The 27,164-nt window shown below is 34.3% G+C and overlaps 1 protein-coding gene across 1 annotated transcript in view; it reads right to left on the bottom strand.

The window, feature by feature from the left end:
* The window catches only part of SH3GLB1 (SH3 domain containing GRB2 like, endophilin B1), a 44,008-nt gene that overhangs the window by 14,197 nt on the left and 2,647 nt on the right, over positions 1–27,164 (bottom strand). Inside the window, exons 2-5 of the mRNA XM_010353168.2 lie at positions 18,370–18,511; positions 14,612–14,740; positions 11,547–11,680; positions 9,812–9,904 (exon numbers count right to left, since the gene is read on the bottom strand). Coding sequence (XP_010351470.1) covers positions 9,812–9,904; positions 11,547–11,680; positions 14,612–14,740; positions 18,370–18,511 — 498 coding nt within the window. The remainder of the gene's footprint in view (positions 1–9,811; positions 9,905–11,546; positions 11,681–14,611; positions 14,741–18,369; positions 18,512–27,164) is intronic.

Raw genomic sequence — 27,164 nt, 5'->3', positions numbered from 1 at the left:
ATTTTCTATTATCAACTTTGCTAAATTTTAATATTTTACAAAATTTTAAGATGATCAGTTTTACAAGTATAAAATAATATTGCTGCAAAAAATTCTCAATTATTACTATAGTTTTTACTTTGAAATTAAAGAGTCTTCAGTCTCAAATGCAAAAGACTTTAGAGTGAAGCCATAGGATTTTCACCTTGCGTTTAGTTGCCAAACACTTGTTGCTAGCACCAGTTTTTAGGTTCATTCAAAGGATTTTTTGTCCTATATTTTAAATGTCTTCCTTTTAAATTTTCTTTTCAAACTATGCATAAAAAATGCCTTAAGCAGAATACTACCTATTGAGATACACTAGGGTTTTAAAAAGCTTTTTAAGTTATGATTGAACTTCAATCAGTGGTGTGCTGTTAAATTCTTCTCCAAGAAATAAAAAAAAAAAGCTCTCATATCCAGATTTTCATGACATAAATACTACCACCACAGCTGATTTCAGCTACTAAGGTGAAGTCACACACTGTGGAGCTGGGAAGAGATGTAAATAATAGTATGCCACTATTGGTTTCAACCATCTGATAAAAGAGGCTTACTGTTGTGACAAAACAGTTCACTGAAAAATCAACAAGATCTAAAAATAGCAAATGGTGGCAAAAAACATTTTCTCAAACCTTTAGTCAGAGTTGGTTGTTAATAAGTGGGAAAGAGAAATAAAACCTCACAGCTTACTCAGAATAGTTAGCTTATTTCCCACTGGGCATTATCATTGGTAACATCATCATTATAATGATATGTTTGACTACCTCTCCAGCACAAATAGCATTTTCCACCTATGCAAATGTTTTATGACATTTCCTAGATGTAATAAAAGTAAACAACAACAAGAACAAGGTATGAACTTTTTTCTTTCAGGCCTCATCTCCCTCTCCTCACCCTTTGTTAGCAATAGTTAACCTAGTAAGCCAGTCTACAAGGAAGAAGCAGCAAAGTAGATAACCAGTTGCTGTAACGGCCCACTGGCAACAACCCGGGGACTAAGAATTGACCTCTAGCTTGGACTTATGGAAATAAGCTTGAATTAGTAAGTCAAAAGTCGAAATTAAATTTACTTGACTAAAACCAGAACCCATGGTTTTTTGATAGCAGGGACAAAGTAAGCTTCATTTGGAAGCTAGTTTGAAGTAGAAAAAAGTCCCAGAAGAAAAAAAGAAGCAATGTTCTTCCTAAGGAGAGCATTAAGGAAAACCAATCACATCAATGTTACACATGCACTATTTACTGTTCTGCTTGAATACAAAAAGGCTTTGAGTAACAGAAGTAAATACAGCAAATCAAAAATAAATGCACTTCATAAGTAAACTAGGCTAGTCCCATATAGGTCTCTGATTGTGAAAGTACGGTTTGATTTAATGGTCTTTAGTAGAAATGGCAGAAAAATCCTACTAGTTGACATTATTTCTAGGTAAGGTGTAAGCAAATAAACTAGGTAGCAGATTAAGGTGACCAGGAAGATTGAGACTAAAGTGGAAACAATATTTTAATGCTAAGTACACTGAATAAAAAATATCAAATGATCTCATTAAGGATGAGGGATCAGCTTTCTAGGTTTGAGTAAAATTTAATCATGAAGAAAGGCACCATGTTACAAAGCTTAGGAGGTCCTTCTGTACAATCTAGACTTTATTTAGAGAGGGTAGATGATAGGGAAAAATGCATCTCATTTCTGGCACAAGTTTTAGTGCATGTTGGGTGGCTTCAAATAGTCAAATGTCCCAAATCATCTATACTTCTGGCATATATAACTGTTCATAATTGATCTGAGAGGCTAAAATAATTTAAATTAGGTTTAGCATAATCAATTTACTTCGGAAGAAAATTATCCACATTAGAAAGATAGATAAGAAAGGGCTGATATTCTGTCGTCTAAAAAATCTCAAGGGAAAAGACTTTCTACTGCTAAAAATAACTGCTACTAGACTACATGATAGCATAACACGGGTTAGGTAAGCTAGAAGAGTTGTTTTTTAAATGTAACCGGAAGATGGGCAAGAATCTGTTGGCCCATGAAGTCATGATTATCTGTAAGCCATAAATTTTGGTAATGCTTCTGAGGCATTTGCTGTGACTATCTTGATCAGTGTTGCCTACTATTCATATGGCTTAAAATCTTAAAATACTCCAGGAATATAAAGTTTTAACATTTACACATTTTCATTTATTTATTTATTTTTTGAGGAAGAGTTTTGCTCTTGTTGCCTAAGCTGGAGTGCAATGGCTGATCTCGGCTCACCGCAAACTCCACATCCCAAGTTCAAGGGATTCTCCTGCTTCAGCCTTCCAAGTAGCTGGGACACCACGCCTGGCTAATTTTCTATTTTTAGTAGAGGTGGGGTTTCACCATGCTGGTCAGGCTGCTCTTGAACTCCTGACCTCAGGTGATCTGCCCCCCTCGGCCTTCCAAAGTGCTGGGATTACAGGTGTGAGCCACTGCGCCCGGTCATTTATACACTTTTAATTATAAAAATGTCGGAAGTGACATGTGTAGAAGAAAAAAACCCCTCAAATCCATTTTGATAGGTTTCTTTAGATTTTAAATACATGTATATAATATGTTTCATGAGTTTCTTCCCATGTATTGTATCAATTTATTTCCTAAACTTGCTGAGACTGCAAAATCAAGTCAGAAATTTTCTGGCGTATCTTTACGCCAAAGAGGAAGACATCCTAGTTTTTTTGTTCAACCTATATTCTCTTCTGTGTTGCTCTGCCCCTTTTCATGCTAGAAGTTCAGGAAGAAATCAGAATCCAGTGTGGAACCATGACTAAATTGATGAACAGACTTCACAAAGGGGGATAAGAGCTTAAGGTAAAAATTTCATACTGGAGATCCAAGTCATAGAATCAATAGCTCTATAACCTATGCATAAAACAGACTGTATAATCAATCCTACAAAGCCAGAAAAGAAAAGTTAAAGTTTATAAAGCTATTACTTGTCAGGGGCCACAATCATCACCTGTCCTCAGCCCCCAGTGTTATCCTCATGTGGATGTCAAGAGTTTGGTAGGCCTTAACATAAGAAGGAAATGAAAAATGCTTCTGAAGACTTCAAAAAGCATTTGAAACAAGTCTGCATGTACTACAGTTTCTAACTTTATTCCTTAAATTCTTGTTTAATTACTTGCTTTCCCAGCCCACAGAAGATTAGAAATGGTAACATAGACAGAAGAACTGCTAGCAGCAGTCATACAGACAACTTCTACAAGAAACAAGTCTGATACTGAGGGAAGAGACAACATAGTTGAAAAACAACAAATTCAATTGTTAACAGTATAATAAATGTTAACAATGACCTTAACTGTAGTAAAATCAAATACTTGCTATCCTATATTTAATGCAGCAGTAAAATACATTTTTACACATTTTTCAACTAATGTGACTGAGAAAAATTAGCTTTGGTGCTGGAGAGAACAAGCTTCAGTTACCTAAAAAATTCACTTGTGGCCGGGTGAGGTGGCTCGTGCCTGTAATCCCAGCACTTCGGGAGGCCAAGGTGGGTGGATCACTTGAATTCAGGAGTTCGAGACCAGCCTGGCCAAAATGGTGAAAAAACTGTCGCTACTAAAAATATACAAAAAAATTAGCCAGGCGTGGTAGGCAGGCACCTGTAATCCCAGCTACTTGGGAGGCTGAGACAGGAGAATTGGTTGAACCCAGGAGGCGGAGGTTGCAGTGAGCTGTGATTGTGCCACTGCACTCCAGCCTGCGTGACAAGAGCAAAACTGCATCTCAAAAAAAAAAAAAAATTCATTTGTGCAAAATATGATATATCCCATTCTCTGAAGATACAGGACATGGTGTTAACCATATTTTACATTTTAAAAATTGTCATTAAAAAAATAATAAGCATTTCGCCTGCCTTCTATAGTAAGGAACTGTAAGATTACCACTTAGTATAGGTATCTAAGATTTATCAGTGTGTGTGCAAATCACATCACTGCACCATTGTTCAACTGCTTGGTGGAGCTTCTATTAGCTAAAGAGACCTGAACATATCCATCATTTTCAGATTTTATAAGGTATAGTAACATAGACTGTGACTGGACCCATGGTTGTTGCCCAATAAATATTTACTGAATCAACGTCAACTAAATTCTTGTTTCATAGTTCTGTAGTTTAATAATTTACTTACTTTTGTCACCTCCTCTGCCCAAATCTAGCCAGCATTAAAAATTAGAGAAAAATATAGAGCATGAAAGTTGGAATTTATTTTCTACAACTTAGTATAGATAAATATAAATACTTGTTTAAATGGCATACTCTTTTTCAGAATAGTATTAATAGATTAAACACAGTAGTAACTAAATCAGTACAGCTTAACATACTGTGAAGTATGACTTTTATATGTATCATTACTATCAATTCTAAAATCTTATGCTAAATCTATAAATTAACAGTTTTCCCAAATTGAGAACACCTAATCTTTCTCAGCTCCACTATTCTCATCTGGAAAATTAGAGTTTTGGACTAAATGATTTCGAATTTCTCATTTAAGTATAAATTATAAAATTTTAGGAAATGAAGCAAAGCAAGGATTAATGGCTGCTGATACAGCCTTTTTGGAGAGAAACAATAAGCTGGAGATATAATAAATATAAAATTACCAGCTGTAAATATGTTTTACTATAAGTAGATTACATTAATAGTAAAAACAAATGATTAACGAAACAAAGTCCTGTTAATTGTTTATAATTATGTTTTTACCTGAGACAAAAAGAAAAGCTATGCTTTATATGTTAAATTAGCAATGACTGAAATATTCTCACCCTTTTCATTTACCTATAGATAGGACAATGGAAACACATTAATGCATTCTCTTGCTATCTAAGGTAAGCCCTAATTCAGCCAGGGCTTCAGTAATTACAGTTTTTTAAAAAACAAAAACAAAAATGCATTTTATATATTCTGTACAATAATCTTTCCTATTACTTTCCTGCTTTTAGTTTAATGCTAGTGAATGAAAGCAGCCAATTAATTGCTAATTTATTAGCTGTACTGCAGATCCCTTGACACTTCTAATGAAGTAATATATCTAGAAATAAAATAAAACACACTATATCTATACATTTTTATTGGCTAATGTGCACAAACTGTTGGCTATGTTCAGATTTTACAACTTTCTATTTTACTAAAATAAAAAACTTCTTAATAGTTCAAACATTTTCTCAAACTAAGCTCAACATATACATTGGATACCATAGAACAATCTGCATCCTCTATTCTTTCCCAAGGCTATCACCATTCCACCAAAACTTTTGTAAGTGAGTTAGCACTGGATGGAGAACAAGCCTGGCCATTACAGGAGTACCTAATCTAATAGGGTCTGTCTTGGCCTGAAATGGCAGAAGAAATTAATTCTATGTTGAGTTTGGGTGAAAATAAGGTAAATCTTGAAGCTACTGAGCAGCAAAGTCAAAGTGTATACCTTACACCTTTCTTTAAGTATATTTTGTTAATTTTCTTTGCCAAAAGTGAAAATATAAATGCCAGCTTAAATTAGCATCTTTTACTCAGTGCAAAAAGGCACTATATAAAGTTCCAGTATCACTTCAGCTAGTATTTTTTCCTCATATTTTTATTGTTAAAGATAATGAATACATAGTTTCAATTATTTCAAAATTTTACATGCAGCTAATAGCAAGAGAAGGCACTTTATTCAAGATGTAGAAAACACAGTAGGCCAACAAACCTTCAGCCATTTTACATGCAGGAAGTTGAGCATGTAAGAGAAATTTACCATAATGTTATCTCCTTCAAGGCGAGTTGAGTTTAGTTGCTTAAGTGCATAGTAAGAGACAAAGAACACATTATACCAATGAACACAGTGAAACAAATTACTTCTGCACAATAAATAACACATTAAACAAGTAAAAGAGCCAATCAAATTTTTTTCTACTTAAAAAAACCCCACTACATTTATTGTTCTATGAAACTGCATATAGTGGTGCCTATTCATTTTTTTCCCCAAAATTCAAATTTTCAAAACAAAAAAATATGTTGATGCTTGACTTTAAATGAGAATCATTTAGGGAAAATGTATCATTTTTAAAACTGTCAGTTACCTACACTTTTTATTAAATTTTCACTAAGAAAGTCCTTCTGCCTACCCCAAATTTTCCTATTCAAAGATCATTTCTATTTTATGAATTTATGATGCCTTCAACCACATTCTCTTTCAATCAGCCTCAGCCAGGTCTTGGCATACTCTGAAGTCTTAAAGGCATGTCAATCCTTGTATTTCTAATAAACCTTAAATTCAAACATGTGTTCTTAAAGGCTGTATGATGGTGCTCTAAATTTATTGAGTTTACAGATTAAAGATTTATGCTGCTATGGAAATGCTTAAGTTTGCTGTGTGATGTTAAAGAAATATTTTCCATCAAATTTGGATGTCCCAAAATAACAGAGGCCTAAACCACTAAACACCGAAGAGCTTTGAAACCGGCTGATTTTTATCTTTAACATTACTATAACTGTAAAATAATTTTTAAGTTTAGATGAGACTAAAATTGGATTAGTAAATGTAGGTGCCTTGTAATTGAAATGCATTACAGTTTTGTACCCCTTAGGTGAAATGCCTGGGACCAGAAGTGTTTCAGATTTCTGGTTTTGGATTTGCATTATACTTACTGGCTGAGCAACCCTAATGTGAAAAGCTCCAATAAGCATTTCTCTTGAGCATCATAAAGGCACTCAAAGAATTTCATATTTTAGAGGATTTCAGGTTTTCAGATTAGGGATACTCAACCTGTAATTATTTTTGTTCTTGCTTCTCTGGTATGTTTTATCATATAAACAATCTATTTTTCAAAACTGTGTTTTTGTTCATTGTGAAACACTAAAGTTGACTTTCTGCTTAATTGGTGTATTTCTGAGAAATGTCTTTGATGTCGCTTTACCATTCTTCAATATGCTAACTGATAAAACAGCAATATTAGATACAAGCAGACATTCTTTACTGATAGGGCTAAATCATCAAAAAGTGTGATCTGTTATACCAGATAGTGAACTGAGAGCAGCAGATATTTTACATCATTTATCTATGAACTCCTCAGTAGAGTACCTTGCACAAAATTAGCATTTAGTAAACATAGAACTCAAAAAAAGTCACAAAAACTAGTAAGTAAATTATTTAAAAAGTGCCAATATGGATAGATCCCAAACCTTACTAACAGAGTAACTAGTTACAAAATAATTAATCCATGGAAATTTATAAAGATGTGAAATCAAAGTAAGCCTAAGGTTAGATTAACCACTTCAGTTGCCAACTAGGAACCAGGAAATGTATCAAAGAAGGAAAAAAAAGCAAACCCAAACTCCTAGTGATTCTTCACGTAAATGGAAGAGAAATACAGGGGGGCAAAAAAAAAAAAAAAAAAAAAAAAGGATCACCAAATACAAGCATACCTCCAGGCTTTATGTAATAATAAACTAAGAGAACTTTTTCTTCCCAAAGTATTTCAGACTTACTGCTATAAAGTTTGAAGAAAAACGAGTTGGTTATCTAGGGGAAAAATTACAATTAAAATCGGGAAATTGAACTTTCTGTCTAGACTAAAAAAATAGTATTTGGCTAGAGTTAAATTTTGCTTTATGTAATACATAAGTTCTAGAAGAGCTGTGTATAAATAAAATTGTTGAACTGAATAAAATCATTTGTATCATCTTTTACTTTAAACATAAATTCCCATAGGAAAAAAACCTTTATCCTCAAAAATACACAGCAGAGAAAAATTGCCAAGATCTTTTCCAGATATCTCAAAAAGGAAACATCTCTCAAAATTGGTCTACTATTATATTTAGGTCCTATATATTTTAATAGCAGTGGTAAAATAGTTTAGAAATATTAAAGGACTTTGTACACTGTTAAATCTATATGTGCTTTCCGGAACTTTTCCAGGTAGAAAAGCAGACTGTCATTCCTATAATAGTGCTTATTAAACAAAATTTTGTACTGAAACTTGGTAACAGTATTTTTATTCCACAATTATCAGTGGGCACATGTAGGCATCTTGAATAAAGACATTCTGTCCCAGTTAAAATATTTATTTCCAAATGATCCTTAAGTTTGTTCCTGATTATGAAATTATTATCTTTAAAAACGAGTTTATAATTTACTTTTCAAATTCATTATTAGCAACTAGAAACTCATAAAATAATTCAATGTCTCCTGCTATCTATAGTGTTCATTTTCAAAGTTCTGATGCTGCAGATAGTCTGTTTAGGGAAGTTTTGCTGTTTGTGATGATGATGTAATGATAAACCGTGAAGTGAAAATGCCCGTAAATTTGGAATTAATGTCTTATCAAAGATAGCTCTTCTCTAGCAGTAACTAATACAGTGTCTCCAAAAAAGAAAAAAACCATAGAAAAAAATAACTTATTCTGCTCATACAAGGTATTGGGGTAGTCTCATAAGACATTACTATCCAATACCAAGTTAATCAGTTTTAAATTTCACTCTAAACCAATTTTCAACGTTTTTATCCCCCAAACAAGAGAACTATAAGACAGTACCAGCACTGTGGTAGTATGCTCATGAAGGCAATGATTCTTGATGTTGGCAGTGGTAGTGACTTGAAAACAGAAGGCAGGGGTAATATACCATAGCTCAAATTAAGTATTAACTTATTAGCTTCTTCTAAAAAATTCATACATGGCTCATTTTGTACTATTTTAAAGTTATTACAATTCAAATCTGATGTTTTCAAATTCTGGAATGACAATATAGACAATATAACTTGGATTAACTAAAAAGCTTATAAATAAATCTTTAAAGAAAAATTTAATTATTATATTTAATATATACCTACTCAATATTCTGAGGTTTTCTGGAATATATACTACAATTTATTTATCCAAATGAGTTTCCTCTCACTCAACATCATTGCCTGAAAGTCCATACTGCCACTGTTTGTTTGAATGGTTTTGGAACTATTCTTGGTGAATATTCTTTTAGTTAGTTTGAGCAGTGTATGGAAAGGGAAGTGAACTAATGTTTAAGTCAAATACAAGTATTCTCAAACTTGAGTCTCTTCTTAATTACTATCTTTTTTGCTATTTCCAATTATAATAAATCTATCTCCAAAAATATTTGTCACCACTGAGGATATTTAAAAAAACATGACACAACATTAGGAGCTACCATAATTTTTGTTTTTTAGCAGCAGCTGTACAGCTAAATATCACGTGTGTGTGTGTATATATATACATATACATATATACACATATACATATATACACATATACACACATATATACATATATATACACATATACATATATATATATATTTTTTATTTTAAAGACAGGGTCTGGCTCTGTTACCCAGGCTGGAGTGCAGTGGCGCAAACTTGGCTCACTGCAGCCTCCACCTCCCATGCTCAAGAGATTCTCTCATCTCAGTCTCCTGAGTAACTGGGACTACAGGTGGATGTCACCATGTCCATTCCTTTTTGTACTTTCTGTAGAGAGACGGGGCTGTGCCATGTTGCCCAGGCTGGTCTCAAACTCCTGGTCTCAAGCCATCTGCCTGCCTCAGCCTCCCAAAGTGCTGGGATAACAGGCATGAGCCACTGTGCCTGGCCATGAAGATCACCTTTTTGATATGACTACTTTGCACTGATTTGGATGTATTAAGTTCTGATAAATTTGTTTAGAGAGCACAAAAACAAGACCCTAAAGTTAATAGTCTGTATCTTTCATGGTATATTAGCAAAATATTTTACAAATCTTAAAGTTATTAATCAAAAATATTTTTCTATTTACTTACTGAATTTCTAGTTTCTGCAGCTTTTGCCTTTTTTAGTCTCGTTTTTGCAGCATCCAAATCCAGTCTCTTATTTTGCAATAGTTTCCTTTCTTTCTATAAATATAGAAAAGAAAAAATAAAGGCTAAAGATGCTAAAATTTTGTAAGAGCATACACATTTAAAGTATTATTCCCTGGTAAACATATGTATCATTTGATAAAGATCTATGATTACAAACTTGGCTATAAAGTTATCATTCAGGTATCTGGCCTCCCTTCCATCCCCTTGTTACTGTTTTAAATTTTAAAATAATTGAAACATTATAAATGTCTGGGAAAGATGGCAGGCAATGATGGAAACAAAGGAATATCAGTTTCAATATTTTGTGATCCTATCCCATGTCTGGAAAATTTGGCAATACCTTTTTGGTTGTCACAACTGGTGGAGGGATGTTACTGGTGTCTGCTAGCCAGAAGCCAGAAATGTTGCCAAACATTCCACAAGTCTATCTCTACAAGGAATCCTGAAGCCCAAAATGTCATTAGTGGCCAGATTGAAAAACTGTTTCAAATTGTTACAGATTATCCAGAAGGTGCCAAGAAAGAAGGAAGCATAGGCCTGGGGCGAGGTTCCTTGATGCCTGGTGTCCTGCCTCAAGGATTGGGCAGGCTGCACTTAATGTGTCATAGCACCAAATGCAACCCAACCACTCCAAAATGGAATTTCAAATTTATAGAATAATGAATAAACATTAGTATAGTATCTTAGAATTATTCAGGGAATTTCTAGCTTCTGTATAATATGTAAGTTTATTATAATTCAGTTTGCTTTAATCTTAAGATTCCATACGTCAAATTTCATTGCACTAAGCTAATTTTTATTTTATTTTATTTTATATTTTATTTTACATTTTTTGAGATGGAGTCTTAGTCTGTCCCCCAGGGTGGAGTGCAGAGGCACGATTTTGGTTCACTGCAACCTCTGCCTCCAGGGTTCAAGAGATTCTCCTGCCTCAGCCTCTCGAGTAGCTGGAATTACAGGCACCTGCCACCACGTCTGGCTAATTTTTTCGTATTTTTAGTAGAGACAGGGTTTCACCATGTTGGCCAGGCTGGTTTCGAACTCCTGACCTCAAGTGATCCACCCACCTAGGCTCCCAAAGTGCTAGGATTACAAGCGTGAGCCATCGCACCCGGCCGCTAATATCTTTTAAATCATACTTTAACTTGGTAGTTCTTCTGTCTCAGGCCAGATACTTATTTATACAGAAACAAATCCATTGTGAACATACAGGAAGTTTCTATAATATACTGTAATAAGAAATTTGTAAATTAAAGTTTGAAGTATTTATAATAGCAGCTTTGTAAAAATCTTAGAAAATTTTCATTCTCTATCACTAAGAAAATAAGTTAAAATCCTAAAAAATGAAGAGCTACATGGTATACTATGGTGATATTTTAGACCGTATTTTCATAATCATTCCAGGAACCTCTCTGTAGATTTTAGTGTTGGTAATGAATGAAAAGGGATAAAGGCATCTCAGTAACATTGTATGACACACAAATGGAGTAAATGTATCAGTAGTCCTTTATTTTGGTTTAATTTTGTGTTCTGGTGAACATGTACCGACCTAGATTATTTAATTTTGTAATCCACTACATCTACACAGTCATGAAGAGGCCAAAGTTATTCATTAAAAAGTATAAATATATATCTAAATGATTTTACTAAATAAAGCGGACACTTTTCAACTCACAGCAATTGTTTTGTAATCTCCTTCTATAAAGTTTCTTAAAGGAGTAAGAAAATTTAAGGCTGACGTTTGAATCAGTTCTCTGTCTGCTGTTCCAATTCTTTTTTGGGTTTCTCCACATTTAATAAGGGCATTACCTGCAAAGGAAAAACATTTTTAAAAATCGCTGTCTGGTAATATCAGAAAATAAAATCATGTAAGATAAATCAGCAATTTGGTCTGTTTAAAAGTTAGCTGTCACTTGTAAGTAAAACCAAATAGAATTAACTGTAATTAAGGTAGTTTTATTTTAAAAGTAAATTTAAGAGTATAAGTGTCTCAATGAAGGAGACAAAGATAAACTTCCTATTGTAGTATAGATAATTGTACCAATTCTACCAATGGGACTAAAGAAGACAGATATACCCCAAAATATTTATGGTCACAGCTCAAATAGTGTAGTCAGCCCTCTATATCTACGGGTTCTGCATCCATGGGTTCAACCAACCACAGATCAAAAATATTCAGGGGAAAAAAAAAAAAAAGGGATGGCTGAGGAGCCAGGCACAGTGGTGGCATGTGCCTGTAGTCCCAGCTACTTTGAAGCTGAGGCAGGAGGATCGTTTGAGCCCAGGAGTTTAAGGCCAGCCTAGGGCAACACAGCGGGGCCTGTCACTATTTAAAAATAAATATATAAAAAATAAAAAAAAGATGGTTGTCTCTGTACTGAACATGTACAGACTTTTCTCCCTTGTCATTATTCCCTAAAAAATATAGCATAACAACTATTTACATAGCATTTACATTCAGATGATTTCAAGTACACGGGACGATGTGCATAAGTTATATGCAAACACTATGCCATTTTATATAAGACACTGGAGTATCCAAGGATTTTGGTATCCTCAGGCTGGGGGGCCTGGATCCAATCCCCCATGGATACCGAGGGGTGACTATGATTATACTTATAAAAGAATAATGCTTCCAATAGATCAAGTCACAATTTGTCCTCTGTTTCTACATCCTTGCAGTTATCATCTCAAGTGTCTACAAATAATAGTGCATACTGGTATCTTAAGTTAAAAAAAAATCCATGCTTTTGCAATACATATACTCTGATACTTAAATAGAGTAAATACAGTAGAAAAGTAGAGGTAGAAAGTAGAGTAGAAAGAAAGGGAACCCCAAGATCAGAGTTCCCTTCCTAGTTCTACTTTGAATACGCTTTAGCTCTGAGGTTCTTAATCCCTTCATTTTAGAATCAGCTTGGATCTGACTGATAAGGAAGGTAATACGGATAGTAGTTAAGAGCTCCCTCACTGGATACAAACAGATCTTCATTTGAATTACTATACTAGCTGTGACTGTGTATTAATTATTAACTTCTCCAAACCTGTTTCCTTGTCTTTAAAATGAAAGTAATATAATCTATCTTAAAAGCAGGATATAAATGAAAATTTATGTAAATATATATGCTATATAATGCTTATTAGCCCATGCCTGCGATACTCAATTTTTAGTTATTAATTACTAATAAGGTAATAGGTTCACAAAGCCCAATTCTGATAACCAGAGTACATTCACTAGAATTACTAGAGGTGCAAACAAACAGATTGAGCAGATTTAAAAGGGAAGAAAATCTAGAAGCCTTTACTAATGTTCATGCTCTGCTAAAACCTTCTTCAGCCTGGTGAAGGAAGGGACTGCTGAGTCTCTTTCACATAACTTTACGATCCCAGCATGTAACTGAGCCTGGCACAAGCAGGCAATAAAACATCTGTTTAATGTATAACATATTTCTAAAAATTAACAGTTAAAATTCAGAAATAATTTTATTTTGAAGTTCTAAGCATTTTCAGACTTAAAAATTAGATTTTGAAGAACACAATGTAGAAGTTTCAAAGTTGTGTATCTAAAAAAGCCTGTCAATGGATTAGTGGCATTCAACAATATTTAGGTTACCTCTTTCTGATATAAAGATAACTACTAAAGTTTAAAATTCATTTAATCCTAGAATGTATAAACTATTCTGTAAATCAGAACTATGTGTAGAAATTAATTTAATCTACCTACCATTTCATACCCAAAGACCATTATCTTGCAGATGTATAAAGAGAATTATTATTAGACGTAAACAACAGGAAAAGAAGCTACTGAAAATCTCATGTTATGAGAAAATCAGATCAGAGTGACAATAAAGATGGGTAACTTTGAGCTTCAGGGCTATACATTTAAAGTCTGTACAGCAACTAATAAAGCTAGTGTAACTAAACCACGGCTATAGAAAAGTTGAAATACAGAAGAGAAAAATAGAAATGAAATGTAATCCAAACATCCAGAGATAACAATAGTATTTTTTGGTTACTGACATTATTGCAAAATTATAACAAAAGCACTGATTAATTCAAGCACTATGTGCCAAGTACCTTTAACATAAAATAAGCCCCAAGAAAGCTTTTTCAAAAAATGAAGAGACATATGCAAACAATAATTGCAATATCCTAAGTATTACAACATAGGTATTGTAAGATCACTGGGAGAATAAGTGAAGAATTCATTTAACTTTTTAGAACTAAAAAAGATGTGAATTCTCTGAATAACTAAATATATGCTTAAATATATTAAATAATGAATTAAATAAATTTAACTGTATACATTTGCCTATATTTCTCACTTCATCGAAAATTTTTAACATAAATTTGAAGTTAAAACTACTACTTTTTTTTTTTTTTTTTGAGACGGAGTCTCTCTGTGTCGCCCACGCTGGAGTGTGGAGGCGCGATCTCGGCTCACTGCAAGCTCCGCCTCCCAGGTTCACGTCATTCTCCTGCCTCAGCCTCCTGAGTAGCTGGGTGTACAGGCGTCTGCCACCTCGCCCGGCTACTTTTTTGTTATTTTTAGTAGAGACGGGGTTTCACCGTGTTAGCCAGGATGGTCTCGATCTCCAGACCTCGTGATCTACCTGCCTCGGCAACCCAAAGTGCTGGGATTACCGGCGTGAGCCATGCACCCGGCCTACTAATATGTTAATGACATCTCTATCTAAACTTAAAGATATGCTTTAACAGAACTTTTTGCTTTTTACTTACCATAAGCCGTTCCTGGGCCAAACTCAGTCCCTGCATCAATCATATATTGTCCCAGAAGTTCTGGGTTGTTAATACGACTTGGAGCTTTTCTATCCAGTTTCTCGTAAACAAATTCTTCTATCCTGGCATCTAGGAGAAAGGTTAAAAGTACCAACGATTTCTAAAAGCAAAACTAATTAGAAGATTGTTTTTTTTCCCCTATTAGCAGCCATTTATCATCTCCTAAATATAAAGTTAGCATTCATTCAAGCACATATCTTAATAAATATGTATTTTAAATTTTATGTTAGACTATTATATAACTAAAAAATTATATTTTAGAAATTTGATAAAATATCTTGGCACAAAAGCATTTTAAAATAAAATAATTACTTGAGTATTCTACAAGATTTTAAGTTCCAGAAAAGGACTGATTCATTCACTTAATATTTATTGAAGGTGTCTTTGCCCTGTTTGTAACATTTTAACTCTAATTTTTACTCTGAATGTACGCTCATAATTTCAAAATCAGATTTCTGGCTAGGAAAATACAGATATAAAGTACCTAGAAGAACCCAAGACTTACATCTGACAGTTTTAGCCATGAGCATTTGCTCTCTCTTTTTCTTGCCTAGAGTCTAAATATAGACACAGGTGCTTAAGGAATAGAACAATCCAGGCTTGGAATAGTCTGTAGACAGATCAGCAATATGACGCCTTGGCTTTAGTTTATGTTTAAAGTACACAAGTGTATAGATATTATCTCTGAGCATGCAGTCACTCAAAATATTTCACCATTAAAAATAGGTTTAAAATACAAAAGGTTAAATACAATAACAGAACATTAGAACAAATGGAAAGGGGGAAAAATAAAAGCTGAATAAGCACTTGGTTAGCAAAATGCTTAAGACCAAAGATATTAACATTTACAATGCTGTCCAACCTAGAGGTATTTCAGGAACAAATGAGAAAATGGCTTAAGTTTCCAGAAACAATGATTAAGTATAAATTGAAGCTAAGTCAAATAGGTTCCCTCTAAGTACCTCACATAGATTCCTACGCATGTGGAAGTTTCACACAGTGCACTAAAAATTTCAAAAATGAGCTGAACCAGTAACAGAACACTTCAGGAGTTGGTAAAAGGCTTAGTTATAATACCTAAAATAGAGTATGGCAATAATTCTTGCTTTTGTGCTAGATTCTAGTACAAAATCAGAAGTTTTAAAGCACAAGTATCTCTAAATAGTTAAAACCAAAAAGAGCTTTTTAAAACATAACCATTTAGAAGATACTAGTTAAATTTCAGAACTTCATTTTGGCCCGGTGTGGTGGTGATTCACACCTGTAATTCTAGCACTTTGGGAGGCTGAGGCAGACAGATCACCTGAGGTCAGGAGTTTGAGACTAGCCTGGCTGACATGGTGAAACCCCGTCTCTACTAAAAAAAAAAAAAAAAAAAAATTAGCCAGGCATGGTAGCGCATGCCTGTAATCCCGGCTACTCAGGAAGCTGAGACAGGACAATCACTTGAACCTAAGAGACGGATCTTGCAGTGAGCAGAGATTGTGCCACTGCACTCCAGCCTGGGTGAAAGAGTGAGACTCTGTCTCAAAAAAAAAAAAAAAAAAAAAAAGGCTTTGTGTTTTGACTCTGATTCTTAATTTTGACTGCTTTTCCACCTATCTGGTCAAAAGTTTAAAACAGAATCTTATGTTGACTTCGTTCAGTTAATAAAATATTTGGCATATTAATAAATATTTAATTTCAATAGGTTATAATAAAATCTTAAAATATGCAGGCAATTCTGCTACAATGTAATATATATTTCTGCATAACATATTTTTGAAAAACCCATTTCCAGATCATCATACATTGAAAACAACACAGGAATTACAAGAAAAGGAGTGTTGGGTTTGGCCACTCAAAACCTGTGTAACTTAATAACCAGAGCATTGGCTGGGCATGGTGGCTCACACCTGTAATCCCAGGCTTTGGGAGGCTGAGGTGGGCAGATCACCTGAGGTCGGAAGTTCGAGACCAGCCTGGCCAAGATGGAGAAACCCTGTCTCTACTAAAAATACAAAAATTAGCTGGGTATGGTGGTGGACACCTGTAATCCCAGCGACCTTCAGGAGGCAGAGGCAGGAGAATTGTTTGAACCCAGGAGGCAGAGGTTGCAGTGAGCCAAGATCGCACCACTGCACTCCAGCCTGGGTGACAAAGCAAGACTCTGTCTCAAACAAAACAAAACAAAACAAAAAAACTAGAGCACAAAAAACAAAAACAATTCTTATTACTACTTCCTGGCACAAAACAGGGGCAGGAGGGAATTGTATTTTATTTCCCTGTTTACCAATTGTGAATGAGCTTATTTGCCAATCAGAAAAATATGTTTAGAACAAGAGGAAAAATGTCTATTACTTTTAATAAAAGTGCCAGAATGTAGAATTTAAGTGGCCTTAAATGAATAAAAAATATTACATGGTGTCCAAGGACATTAGGACTCACTCAAAGTGCAAAAAGCTTATTTTGTTTATTTTTAACTTTTGTTTTAGATTCAAGGGGTACACATGCAGGTTTGTTACCTGGGTATATTGAATGATGCTGAAGTTTGGGGTACACATGAACCTGTTACCCAGGTACTGAGCACAGAACTTAACAGTTAAGTTTTTCAACCAAAAGGCATATTTAAACAGTCACTACCATTTAACTAAAATGATAGAGAACTGCTAATATTTGTATAGTGCTTGGAGTTTAAGTTAGTATCTAAAAGCAAGCATATGTCATATCACAACATGATATTGGGGAAAAAAAGAAGGAAAGCATACATTGTACCTTTGTTCTTCAGTTTTGATATGCAAAGCTCACAGGGAAAAGACTGGATGTTGATAGGTTCTAGTCCAATTTCCACTTCTAATTAGCTATGCTGCCTTGGACAAGATGCTAACTCATGAGTTTCATTTACTGAACAATTATTGTGCACCTTAACTGCAACGTTATTGAGTTCACTAATCTGAAAATCTAGTAGTTGTTTGAATCAAACGAAGTAATTTACGTGAAAATGTAAAACTTAAACATAGGCTGGGCACAGGGGCTAACGCCTGTCATCCCAGCACTTTGGGAGGTAGGTGGATCATGAGGTCAGGAGTTCAAGACTAACCTGGCCAACATGGTGAAACCCCATCTCTACTAAAGATACAAAAAAGAAAAAAAAAAAATTAGCTGGGCGCGGTGGCATATGCCTGTAATCCCAGCTACTTGGGACTCTGAGGCAGGAGAATTGCTTGAACCTGGGAGGTGGAGGTTGCACTGAGCCAAGATCGTGTCACTGCACTCTAGCATGGGCGACAGGGCGAGACTCTGTCTCAAAAAAAAAAAAAAAAAACCACACGCGAAAACTTAAACAGAAAAAATGGTACCTAGTTAAGCATCTATATAACTTTGTCTTAATTATCTAGGGACAATTCTTCCCTAGATGAAAAAGGAAAACATATTTATATACACACCTCCTCATAAATCTTAAAATTCAAAGTCACTGCCTAAAACTGAGATTTTTTATAAGGATTCTATAAAAGACTGAAAAAATGTCATTTTAAATTTGTTAGGTACGTAACTGTTTATATCACTTCCTCTTCACAAAAGCACACATAAAAAACCCCACAGACCCTGAAGCTACAATAAAAAAATCCTATGTTTTCAGATGGCCATTAAAACTTTTTTTTTAACATTAAAAAACCCACTAATAGTACTTAAGGTACACAAGAGGTAGAGTTTCTTACTTGGATTTGGCTGCAATAACACTTCAGTTTGTTTCATTATTTTTTCTGTCCATATTTTGGTACATTCAGCTTTGCTAAGGAGGTTCTCTAAGTGAGCATCCAATTCTGTCTTCTCAGCCTGGCCAAGCTTTTCTTCTGTGAACTGTTATTGGTTGTAAAACAAAAATTAAATATACTGCAAATAAATTTTAGGGAACCATATCAATAAGTAAAAAGCAAATTCAAAGCTAAACAATCCTAAACATACAAATAACCATACTCCAGCTTTGTAAGCCACTGCTTATGAATACTTTTTTTGCTCCTATGTAATTTATCCATACTTCTTTTGTGGATGACCTTACCTTATAGTCATCACATACCCTTAGTTCTGCTAAAATGTATGGTATGAATTCTATAGAAAACCTAAGTGTACTTCTTGGTATATAAAGCACGCAACTATTTCAACTACCTATTCTAGGTAGACTAGGATTAATGGTAAGGAATAAGAGCTTTGGGTGAGTTGGATCTGAATTCAAATCTTAACTTCGTTGCTTGCTGTGTGACCTGAGCAACGTATTGAATATTTTTTCTTTAGTACCCTCTATTATAAGAGAGACAAATACATTTTATAGTGTTTGGGGGATTAAGTATGATTGTGTATGCAAATCACTTTGTTCGGTGCCTTGTAATTATTAAGTTTTAAAAGAGCTGTTAGTGTTTATTGTGGTTTATATCTTATTAGCTCTTTAATAACACCTAGTTAGATAGTTTCCCAGAACATACCATAAAACCTGTCATTTAAGCTGCTGAGGATATGTTCCAGCAATTTATTTATAGACTAACTTTTGGAACATATCCTATTCATACTATGAAGACATCTTTTAAAGGTCATAAAATATGGTTAAACATACTCAACAAATCACTTTTTATTATTGAATATACTGGTATTTGAGAAAAGGTAGCATTGCCTATACAATAATAAAGAGGTAAAAGGATTCTGTGTAGATCTAGAGCTTTCTGGATACTTTTAATTAAACATTAGAGGTGATGACTCAAGCTGTTTATCATGCATTATTTTCCCCTAGAATATGTGGCTTTCTCCCATCTTAACACAGGCATATCACTAGCACTAATTCTGTGCTCAGTAATGACTCACTTATGGCTGAAAAAACAGTGTTCACCTTGCCTTTTTCTCCTTTTGTTTCTTAAAAATCTCTTTTGCTACTCTATTTTCTGAGTTTTATTGTTTCTTTCAGCATCTTTCTTCTTGGTTTAATACTTTCAGGTTATTATCAGCACCTTAAGCTGAAGCGTCCTCTAGAATTCTATTCTTAGACTTCTGGTTACAATCTCCACGGAGGCTCCCTGTTTAGGGGCTAGAAATAACAGCTTAAATAGCTTTTGTAAAGCCTTGGGTCTTTTTGAGAATGGTCTATAGCCAGCCCCTGACCCAGTGGGTGGAACCAAATATAACAGTTCCAAAGCTATTGCCTAAGCCCATAAACTTGCAGTGTAGCTGGAGGATTGGGCACTGAGCAAAAGCAAACCCTGATCCCAAGGCCAGCTGGATAAACTATGCAACCTCATTCTTAGGAGAGAACCCTGTAGTCTTTACAGATTCCTGGAGATTCTAAGCAACAGACCTCCTACTAGACTTTTACATGTTCAAAGTCTGCCACCAATGGCTAGATAAAATAACTCTCAGATGAAGCGATCAATAGGAAGGGAAGAAAGGGAATACCTTTCACTCAGGTGAACATCACCTATAAAGAATGATCTAAAAAAAATTCTTAGCAGCTTAAAAATTGAAACTGCATGCATAAATTTACCTTTGATAAGCAAGTTTATCCACTTGTTTGTTCATTTTGTTTATTCCTTCAACAAATACTTACTAAGCACCTACACATGTGCTAGACAGCAGCCAACAAAACAGACAAGGTTTCTGTTCTTAGGAAGCTTACATTTTAATGGCAAAGACAGACAATAGATAAATAAGGATATAAAGACACGAAGACAGTAAAGAGGACCAACATGGTTGGTTTTATTGTTTCTGAATGACATAAAAAATCCAAGTACAGAGAAAGAATTCATTCTTCAGGGAGAACAGGAGAATCATGGAAGGCTTTAGTGGGGGAGGGACGGGCAACTTGGGCCTAGACAGGGGAGCAAGAGTTTGAGGAGTGTGAGATGGGGGTAGTTAGAGAAACAGCATCTCTGAGTAGGTAACAAACGACCTGTGACTGAATAATATGAACTACGTTAAGATCCAAGGAAAGAGTGTATAGTCCTGATGATTTATCTTCCAGTTGCACAACTTCTTTAAGCTCATTTGCATCATCCTCATACATATTAAATATTAATTTATCTGTAGAAATCCTTAACTTACAGTTAATAACCAATAATAGATTAATAGAAAAATCAACACATCAATAACTTAAAATCAGCACTTATGGCCAGGAGCAGGGGCCCCCGCCTGTAATCCCAGCACTTTGGGAGGCTGAGGTGGGCAGATCACTTGAGCTCAGGAGTTCTAGACCAGCCTAGGCAACATGGCAAAACCATGTCTCTACAAAAAATTAGCCAGGCATGGTGGTGCACACCTGTAGTCCCAGCTGCACTCCATTGCACTCCATTCTAGGTGACAGAGCAAGACCCTATCTCTAATTAATAAGTTAATAATAAAATAAATAAATATAAAATAAAATAGTCACTGAATTTATCTGATACCAACTGGGTTTCAGGGCAAGTTTTCTCCTGACAGTATTTCAGGAAAATCAGCAATTAGAACGTTAATTATTTGGAAAATAAAACATTTCAATCTTCAGATGAAAAGGACTGTTTACTTAATTATTTAATATTTTCTTTGTGACTCTCATGATACTGCCTCCCAGGTCACTAAATAAATATTCTTTTAGTGAAAAGAGTATGAAATTATAACAGAACAAAGATGGGTATTTGCACGAAGCGATTTATTTGTATGAGTCTGAGGAAGAAAGAAAACATGTAAACTGGTAAAGATTCTACAAACACATACAATTAGTAGGTTTTTTCTTTTTCTTTTTTTCTTTTTTTTTTTTTTTTAACTATTCTAGTTCAGAAGATATATGGAACCCTTACACATGAGTGAGATAGTCTGATTACAGAAAACCTGTTCAGAAAATAGCAGTACTGTAGGAAGGGTCACATGACAATGTTTCTATGTTTCACATTTCAGCACATTATATAGAGTTTTATTTTCTAATATCTTTTTTTAATGTTTTATTTTTTCAACAAGACCATTTACATCTTTCTTATACTTCTGTGTCAAGGTTTAGTGTATGTTCAAAAATTCCGTTAACTAAGCTGTGCATTCTACATCAAATACTAGAAAGAATCTTAAAATATAGGTAAGAATAATTGTAGAGATTAATAAATTGAGGCTCAGGGTGATTAAACACTTTGTCCAAGCTGTCAGCATTGGGATTCAGTGTCACATCTGTTTGAGTCATAGTCTCATCATGCTATACTACCCACCCTTCCAGTAAATACTTGCTGATTTCCAAAATTAGTATTTTCTATTCCTATTACTATTATCCAGTCATATTCTGTGCCTCCTTTCTCCTATGTCTGTTCACAGCACTCTGGACAGCTTTCTCCTCCAGATCACTTCTGCTTCCTACAAGATATTCAATAATTACTCACCAAAATTAAGAGTAAATTAAATCCTATCATGAATGAATAAAGCGGAGGAAGACACAAAATAAGGACATTGCCAATTCTATCATATTTTAAAATTGAAATTATAAACTTAAATCTTATTACTTAAAAATATAATTGTAAAATACATAATATTTCCCACAATTTTATCATTGTGGAAGCAAAAGGATTTTTCCATAATTAATCAGAAGTACACTGTATTAAGATAACAATACAATATTTAATACATTTTCTCTAAAGCATTGTAAATAATGCATCTACTACAGACATTATGGGTTATCTCAACTAAATATTTAAATTACTAATCAAAAATATTTATGGCTTATATGTATTTTCTTCTACTGCAAGATGATCAGCATATGATGTGCTTCTTGCCTTCAAGGATTTTATGATCTACTAGAATACTGCCTTGACACAAAACAAAATTACAACAATGGCACTCTTTTCAGAAGGGCAAAAGACCTATTATTTCTTTTAAAAAAAGATCCCTTCCTAGTTACTAAAAATATTGTAAATTAACCCATAAAAATTTTAGTTTGCAACATCTCAAGTTCAAAATCATTACTGATTTTGTAATCTCGATAATAGGTATTAATCAGAAACTAGTTGCTTTTAAGCATATCTTTTAATGAATAGATGGCAGTATAGTTTAATAATTAAGAACTTTTGGGTAAACAACCTAAAAAGCAAACTGTAAATAAGTCATCTTCTTAATAAGTTATTAAACTCAATGTTTTCTAAAATATAATTTGATACATAATTTTTTCATATTTCATTTGTAATACAGCAAAGTGACATAAGAACAGAGAGTTTAATCCCCTCTCTTTTATATATTTTCTCTAAATATTGCTTTGCAGAAAGAATTGTCTTTGAGTCGGCTACATTATACCAGGCACTGTAATCCTTCCTTTACTACAGGATAGGCACATAACCCACATTATTAAATAAGGAGCCTGGATTCCAAACTCTACTTTTAGGGAAAAACAAAAACAAAAACAAAAACACTGCAAGTAAAATAGGTGTGATCAAAGACATCTATTTAACGCAAACTCTAATCACCAGTATTACTAAAGAGTAATACTCTAAAAGAAATTTAAATTTCTTGGAAAATATGTAACTCAGACTCTGAATAATGTATTAGTAAACTATAAAGTGGATCTTTCTCCGTTGGTTCTCAATTTTGGCTGTTCTTTAGAATTACTTGAGAGAGCTTTAGAAAACACTGATGTCTGGTCTGATCCAACCCCTAAGATTCTAATTTAATTGGACTGGGGTGCAGCTCATATTGGCATTTATAAAGATTCCCCAAGTATTTTAAGTGCAGCCAAGACTGAGAACCACTGTTCTAAACTCATTCATAATTATTTAAATATGTATCACTTGATTTAGTGCATGCTGCATTACTTTACTTTCTTCTTTTGCCCGTTTAGGAATGTCAGCTGTTATTACTGTTACTTCACTGTGCTGGAGTTTTGCTTCAAATACATTATCTGTGTCCAGGTTCTTTCAGTAAGTTGGTCTCCAAAGAATATTAAAGAAATTGACTTAGGTGTTTGAACATTTTAAATATAGTAGCAAAGCAACTAGGAGTACATCAATTGGGTGAGGTTAAGACTTTAGGATTAATTTGTAGCTCTGTCATTACCTTAAAAACACTTTCAAGAAAGGCCGGGCGTGGTGGCTCATGCCTGTAATCCCAGCACTTTGGGAGGCCAAGGCGGGTGGATCGCCTGAGGTCAGGAGTTCGAGACCAGCCTGGCCAACATGGTGAATCCCCGTCTCTACTAAAAATACAAAATTGAGCCGGGCATGGTGGCACATGCCTGTAATCCCAGCTACTAGGGGGGCTGAGGCAGGAGGATCACTTGAACCTGGGAAGTGGAGGTTGCAGTGAGCCAAGATCATGCCACTGCACCCCAGCCTGGGCAATAAGGCGAGACTTTGTCTCAAAAAAAAAAAAAAAAAAAAAAAAAAAAAGAAGTATTTCAAGAAATATGACGAATGGAAAAGAGCTTTATAGATTTTCTAATTACCTTACTCATGTAGTACATAAGTGTGAATTTTAACATCAGGTTAACAAACTATCTTCTATCTACTTTACCAAAATAATGCAAATAGCACCAAAGGATATGAAAACAGAGTTAAGTAACACTAAACATGCAAAGTTTTTATGTAACAAGAAAATGTATGGATTTCGAATGTGACATATTTTATTTACTAGAATTTAAGAAACATGGTGAAGTTGTCACAGTGTGAATTCTGTAAAAGAAATAGGATTTCAGAAGCGCTTGACAGAGTTGTTTGGCCAAGCTGGAACTCCAGCGACAGTCTGACAGGAGCTAGTTAATGGCAACATCATATTCATCTTTACATCCTTAGCTTTGACACACCATGACACTTGCCGAAATAAATGGGAGATCAAGGCCAAGCTTAAAACTATATTTTAAAAACTATATTCCTTAGAAAATAGGTGGTGTTCATGAAATTCATAGTATGACTTTAATAATCAGTTTAGAGGAAATGTTAGAAAATTTAAAATGAACTCCCTAAATAATCTGATTTGAAAAATTCTTTTTAGAAAGTCTATGCCCTTATTTTAATGATGGTGAGCGAAGTTTTGCTTCAGTAAGAATTCTGAATTAAAAGCACATCTCTTGTTCCTTTATCCACCTGAAAGATTTATCAAATAAAGAGTTATTCACAAAATGGCTATTACTACAAAGAATATTTATGACAAATTTGAGACTATTACTATGAAGTCTTTAGGGCAGGAACAGGGTCTCATTCAGCTTTGTATCTTTCAACGCCAAGCACCTAGGAAGGTACTCAATTTAAATACAGGTTGAATGGTTTATTATTTTATACTGGTATTAGTTAATTTCAAGGTCAGCAAACACAATGTTAGAAAATTCTAATAAAGACACCGTTATTTAACATGCTTATTGTTGCCCTTCAAAGATTAAACTTCACATATGGATAGTAATTTGCCTGGCTAAAATGATATAAAAGTTAAAATGAACCATGTTAGATGTTGTGAGAGGGGAATAAGAAACAGAGTTGATGCCTTAGCACATACAAACTTATTAAAGATGTGAAAGAGTAACAGAATTTTAGAGTTCCAAGAGATCTAACACAATAGTTCATTAGAAGAAAAGTGCCACCTAATCATTTGGAATTGAAAATGATTCAGGATTTCACAGCAAGCTCTTGTGGTCTAAGAAGCCTTATTAGCTGAGATGGATTTAAAGCTATTATCTTCAAAAAAGTTTCTGTATTTTACTTTTATTTTTTAATTTTTTATTTTTTTTACTCTCTCCATTTTGGAGATGAATAAAGTTGTATCTTAAGGAAAGGAAAGAATAGGCAGACAGGACACTTAAGAGGAGTTTAACTATACGAACAAAAGCCTAAAATAAGTACAAGATATTTTGGAAATTAAAAAATGATTTGGAATACAGTGTTTATATAAGTGAGAGAAAGAACCAGATTGTAAGGCAGTATTTAATGCTCAACTAAGAAGTCTGGACTAAAAAGATGGATTCTAAGAACAAATGGCATTTAAAACTCTAGTAAAATAACAATTAAGCAAGGGTGAATTACCTGATACTTTTGTATTTTACCATCTTGAGGTACTTAAAAACAAGCACCCAAATGGGCTAGTTAAGAATAAACATTCCTACTCATTTATACATTCTAGTTTAACATTCTTTTTAAAGTACCAAGGCTTAAAAACAAATTTTAAAAGGAGGGAAGTGGAGCGGTGATGGGACTCATCTATGTGCTTTACTAGTTTGATCTGACCTTTTTTAAAAACAAGAAATATGTTTAATTTTTAACTTAGGAATTTTTAAGTAAAATGGAGAACAATGTATGGCATTGGCCAACCAAAGATTGGCACATTCCTTAGGGTACAATTTGATTTGAATGAAAATTATTATTTATAAACATGAATGTTTAATTCTCTCTCTACTATTCTTACTGCTTATAAAGAGATACTGGCAAAGCTCTTAAGCTATTCTTAGCACGAAACTTGGTACTTTGGCATTATACTGATGTCAATGCAATTTAATATAGGAACTCAGCGACGAAATAAATACTAAGATGAAAAAGCAGTGTTTTGTTGAAAACCACCACACAGCATTCCAAATTTCACACATTCTATTTTAGAAGCATCCTTTGTTTTCTTACAAATTTTATCTTTAAAAAAGTATTGTGGAAAATGTCAAACATACAAAAGTATAACAGTACAACGAAACCTCATGAACCCATAACCAACCTTCCACAACTATCAACATTCTGTTAATGTTGTTTCAGTGACCTCTGTTTTTTTTTTCTTCTGAAATATTCAAAAGCTAATCTCAACTGGTGTGGTGACTCATGCCTGTAATCCCAGCACTTTGGGAGGCTGAAGGAGGTGGATCACCTGAGGTCAGGAGTTCAAGACCAGCCTGAATAACATGGTGAAAACCCATCTCTATTGAAAATGCAAAATTAGCTTGGCGTGGTGGTGCATGCCTGTAATTCCAGCTACTTGAAAGACGGAGATAGGAGATTTGCTTGAACTGGGGAGGTAAAGGTTGCAATAAGCCGAGATTGCGCCGTTGCACTCCAGCCTGGGCAACAAGAGCGAAACTCCGTCTCAAAAAAATAAATAAATAAAACAAAAAAAAACCCTACCAAAACCCAATCTCAGATATGGTATAAGTTTATCCATAAATATTTCAGTATGTGTCTATTACAGTTGCGGACACATTAAAGGATCCTGTTTCTCCAAAAATTTTTTCCTTAATAAATGGCTCAAGCCAAAACCTTGGAGTCATCCTTGCCTCATCTTTCTCTCATAACTCACAGCCAATCCGACAGCCAATACTGGATAATTTGGAACCTTCACTGGATAATTTGCAATCTTCCCTGCTACCACTGTAATCTAAGTTACAATCGCCTTTTACCTGTATTATGGCCACAGTTCCTTCATTGGTCTCCTTAATGCCCCTGCAACTTCAGTCTTTGTACTTCTTCCTGCTGCTTGAAATACTTTTATTCCAAAAAAATTAGGTCTGTCTCTTTCTTGAGGTCTCTTGGATTTCATCCTATTAGAAAGACTTGCCCTGACCATCCTA

This window comes from Rhinopithecus roxellana, chromosome 12, assembly GCF_007565055.1.
Source record: "Rhinopithecus roxellana isolate Shanxi Qingling chromosome 12, ASM756505v1, whole genome shotgun sequence".
Classification (NCBI taxonomy): domain Eukaryota; kingdom Metazoa; phylum Chordata; class Mammalia; order Primates; family Cercopithecidae; genus Rhinopithecus; species Rhinopithecus roxellana.
Note: the sequence above shows the minus strand (reverse complement) of the source record. Positions and strands in the feature narration are given on the sequence as shown.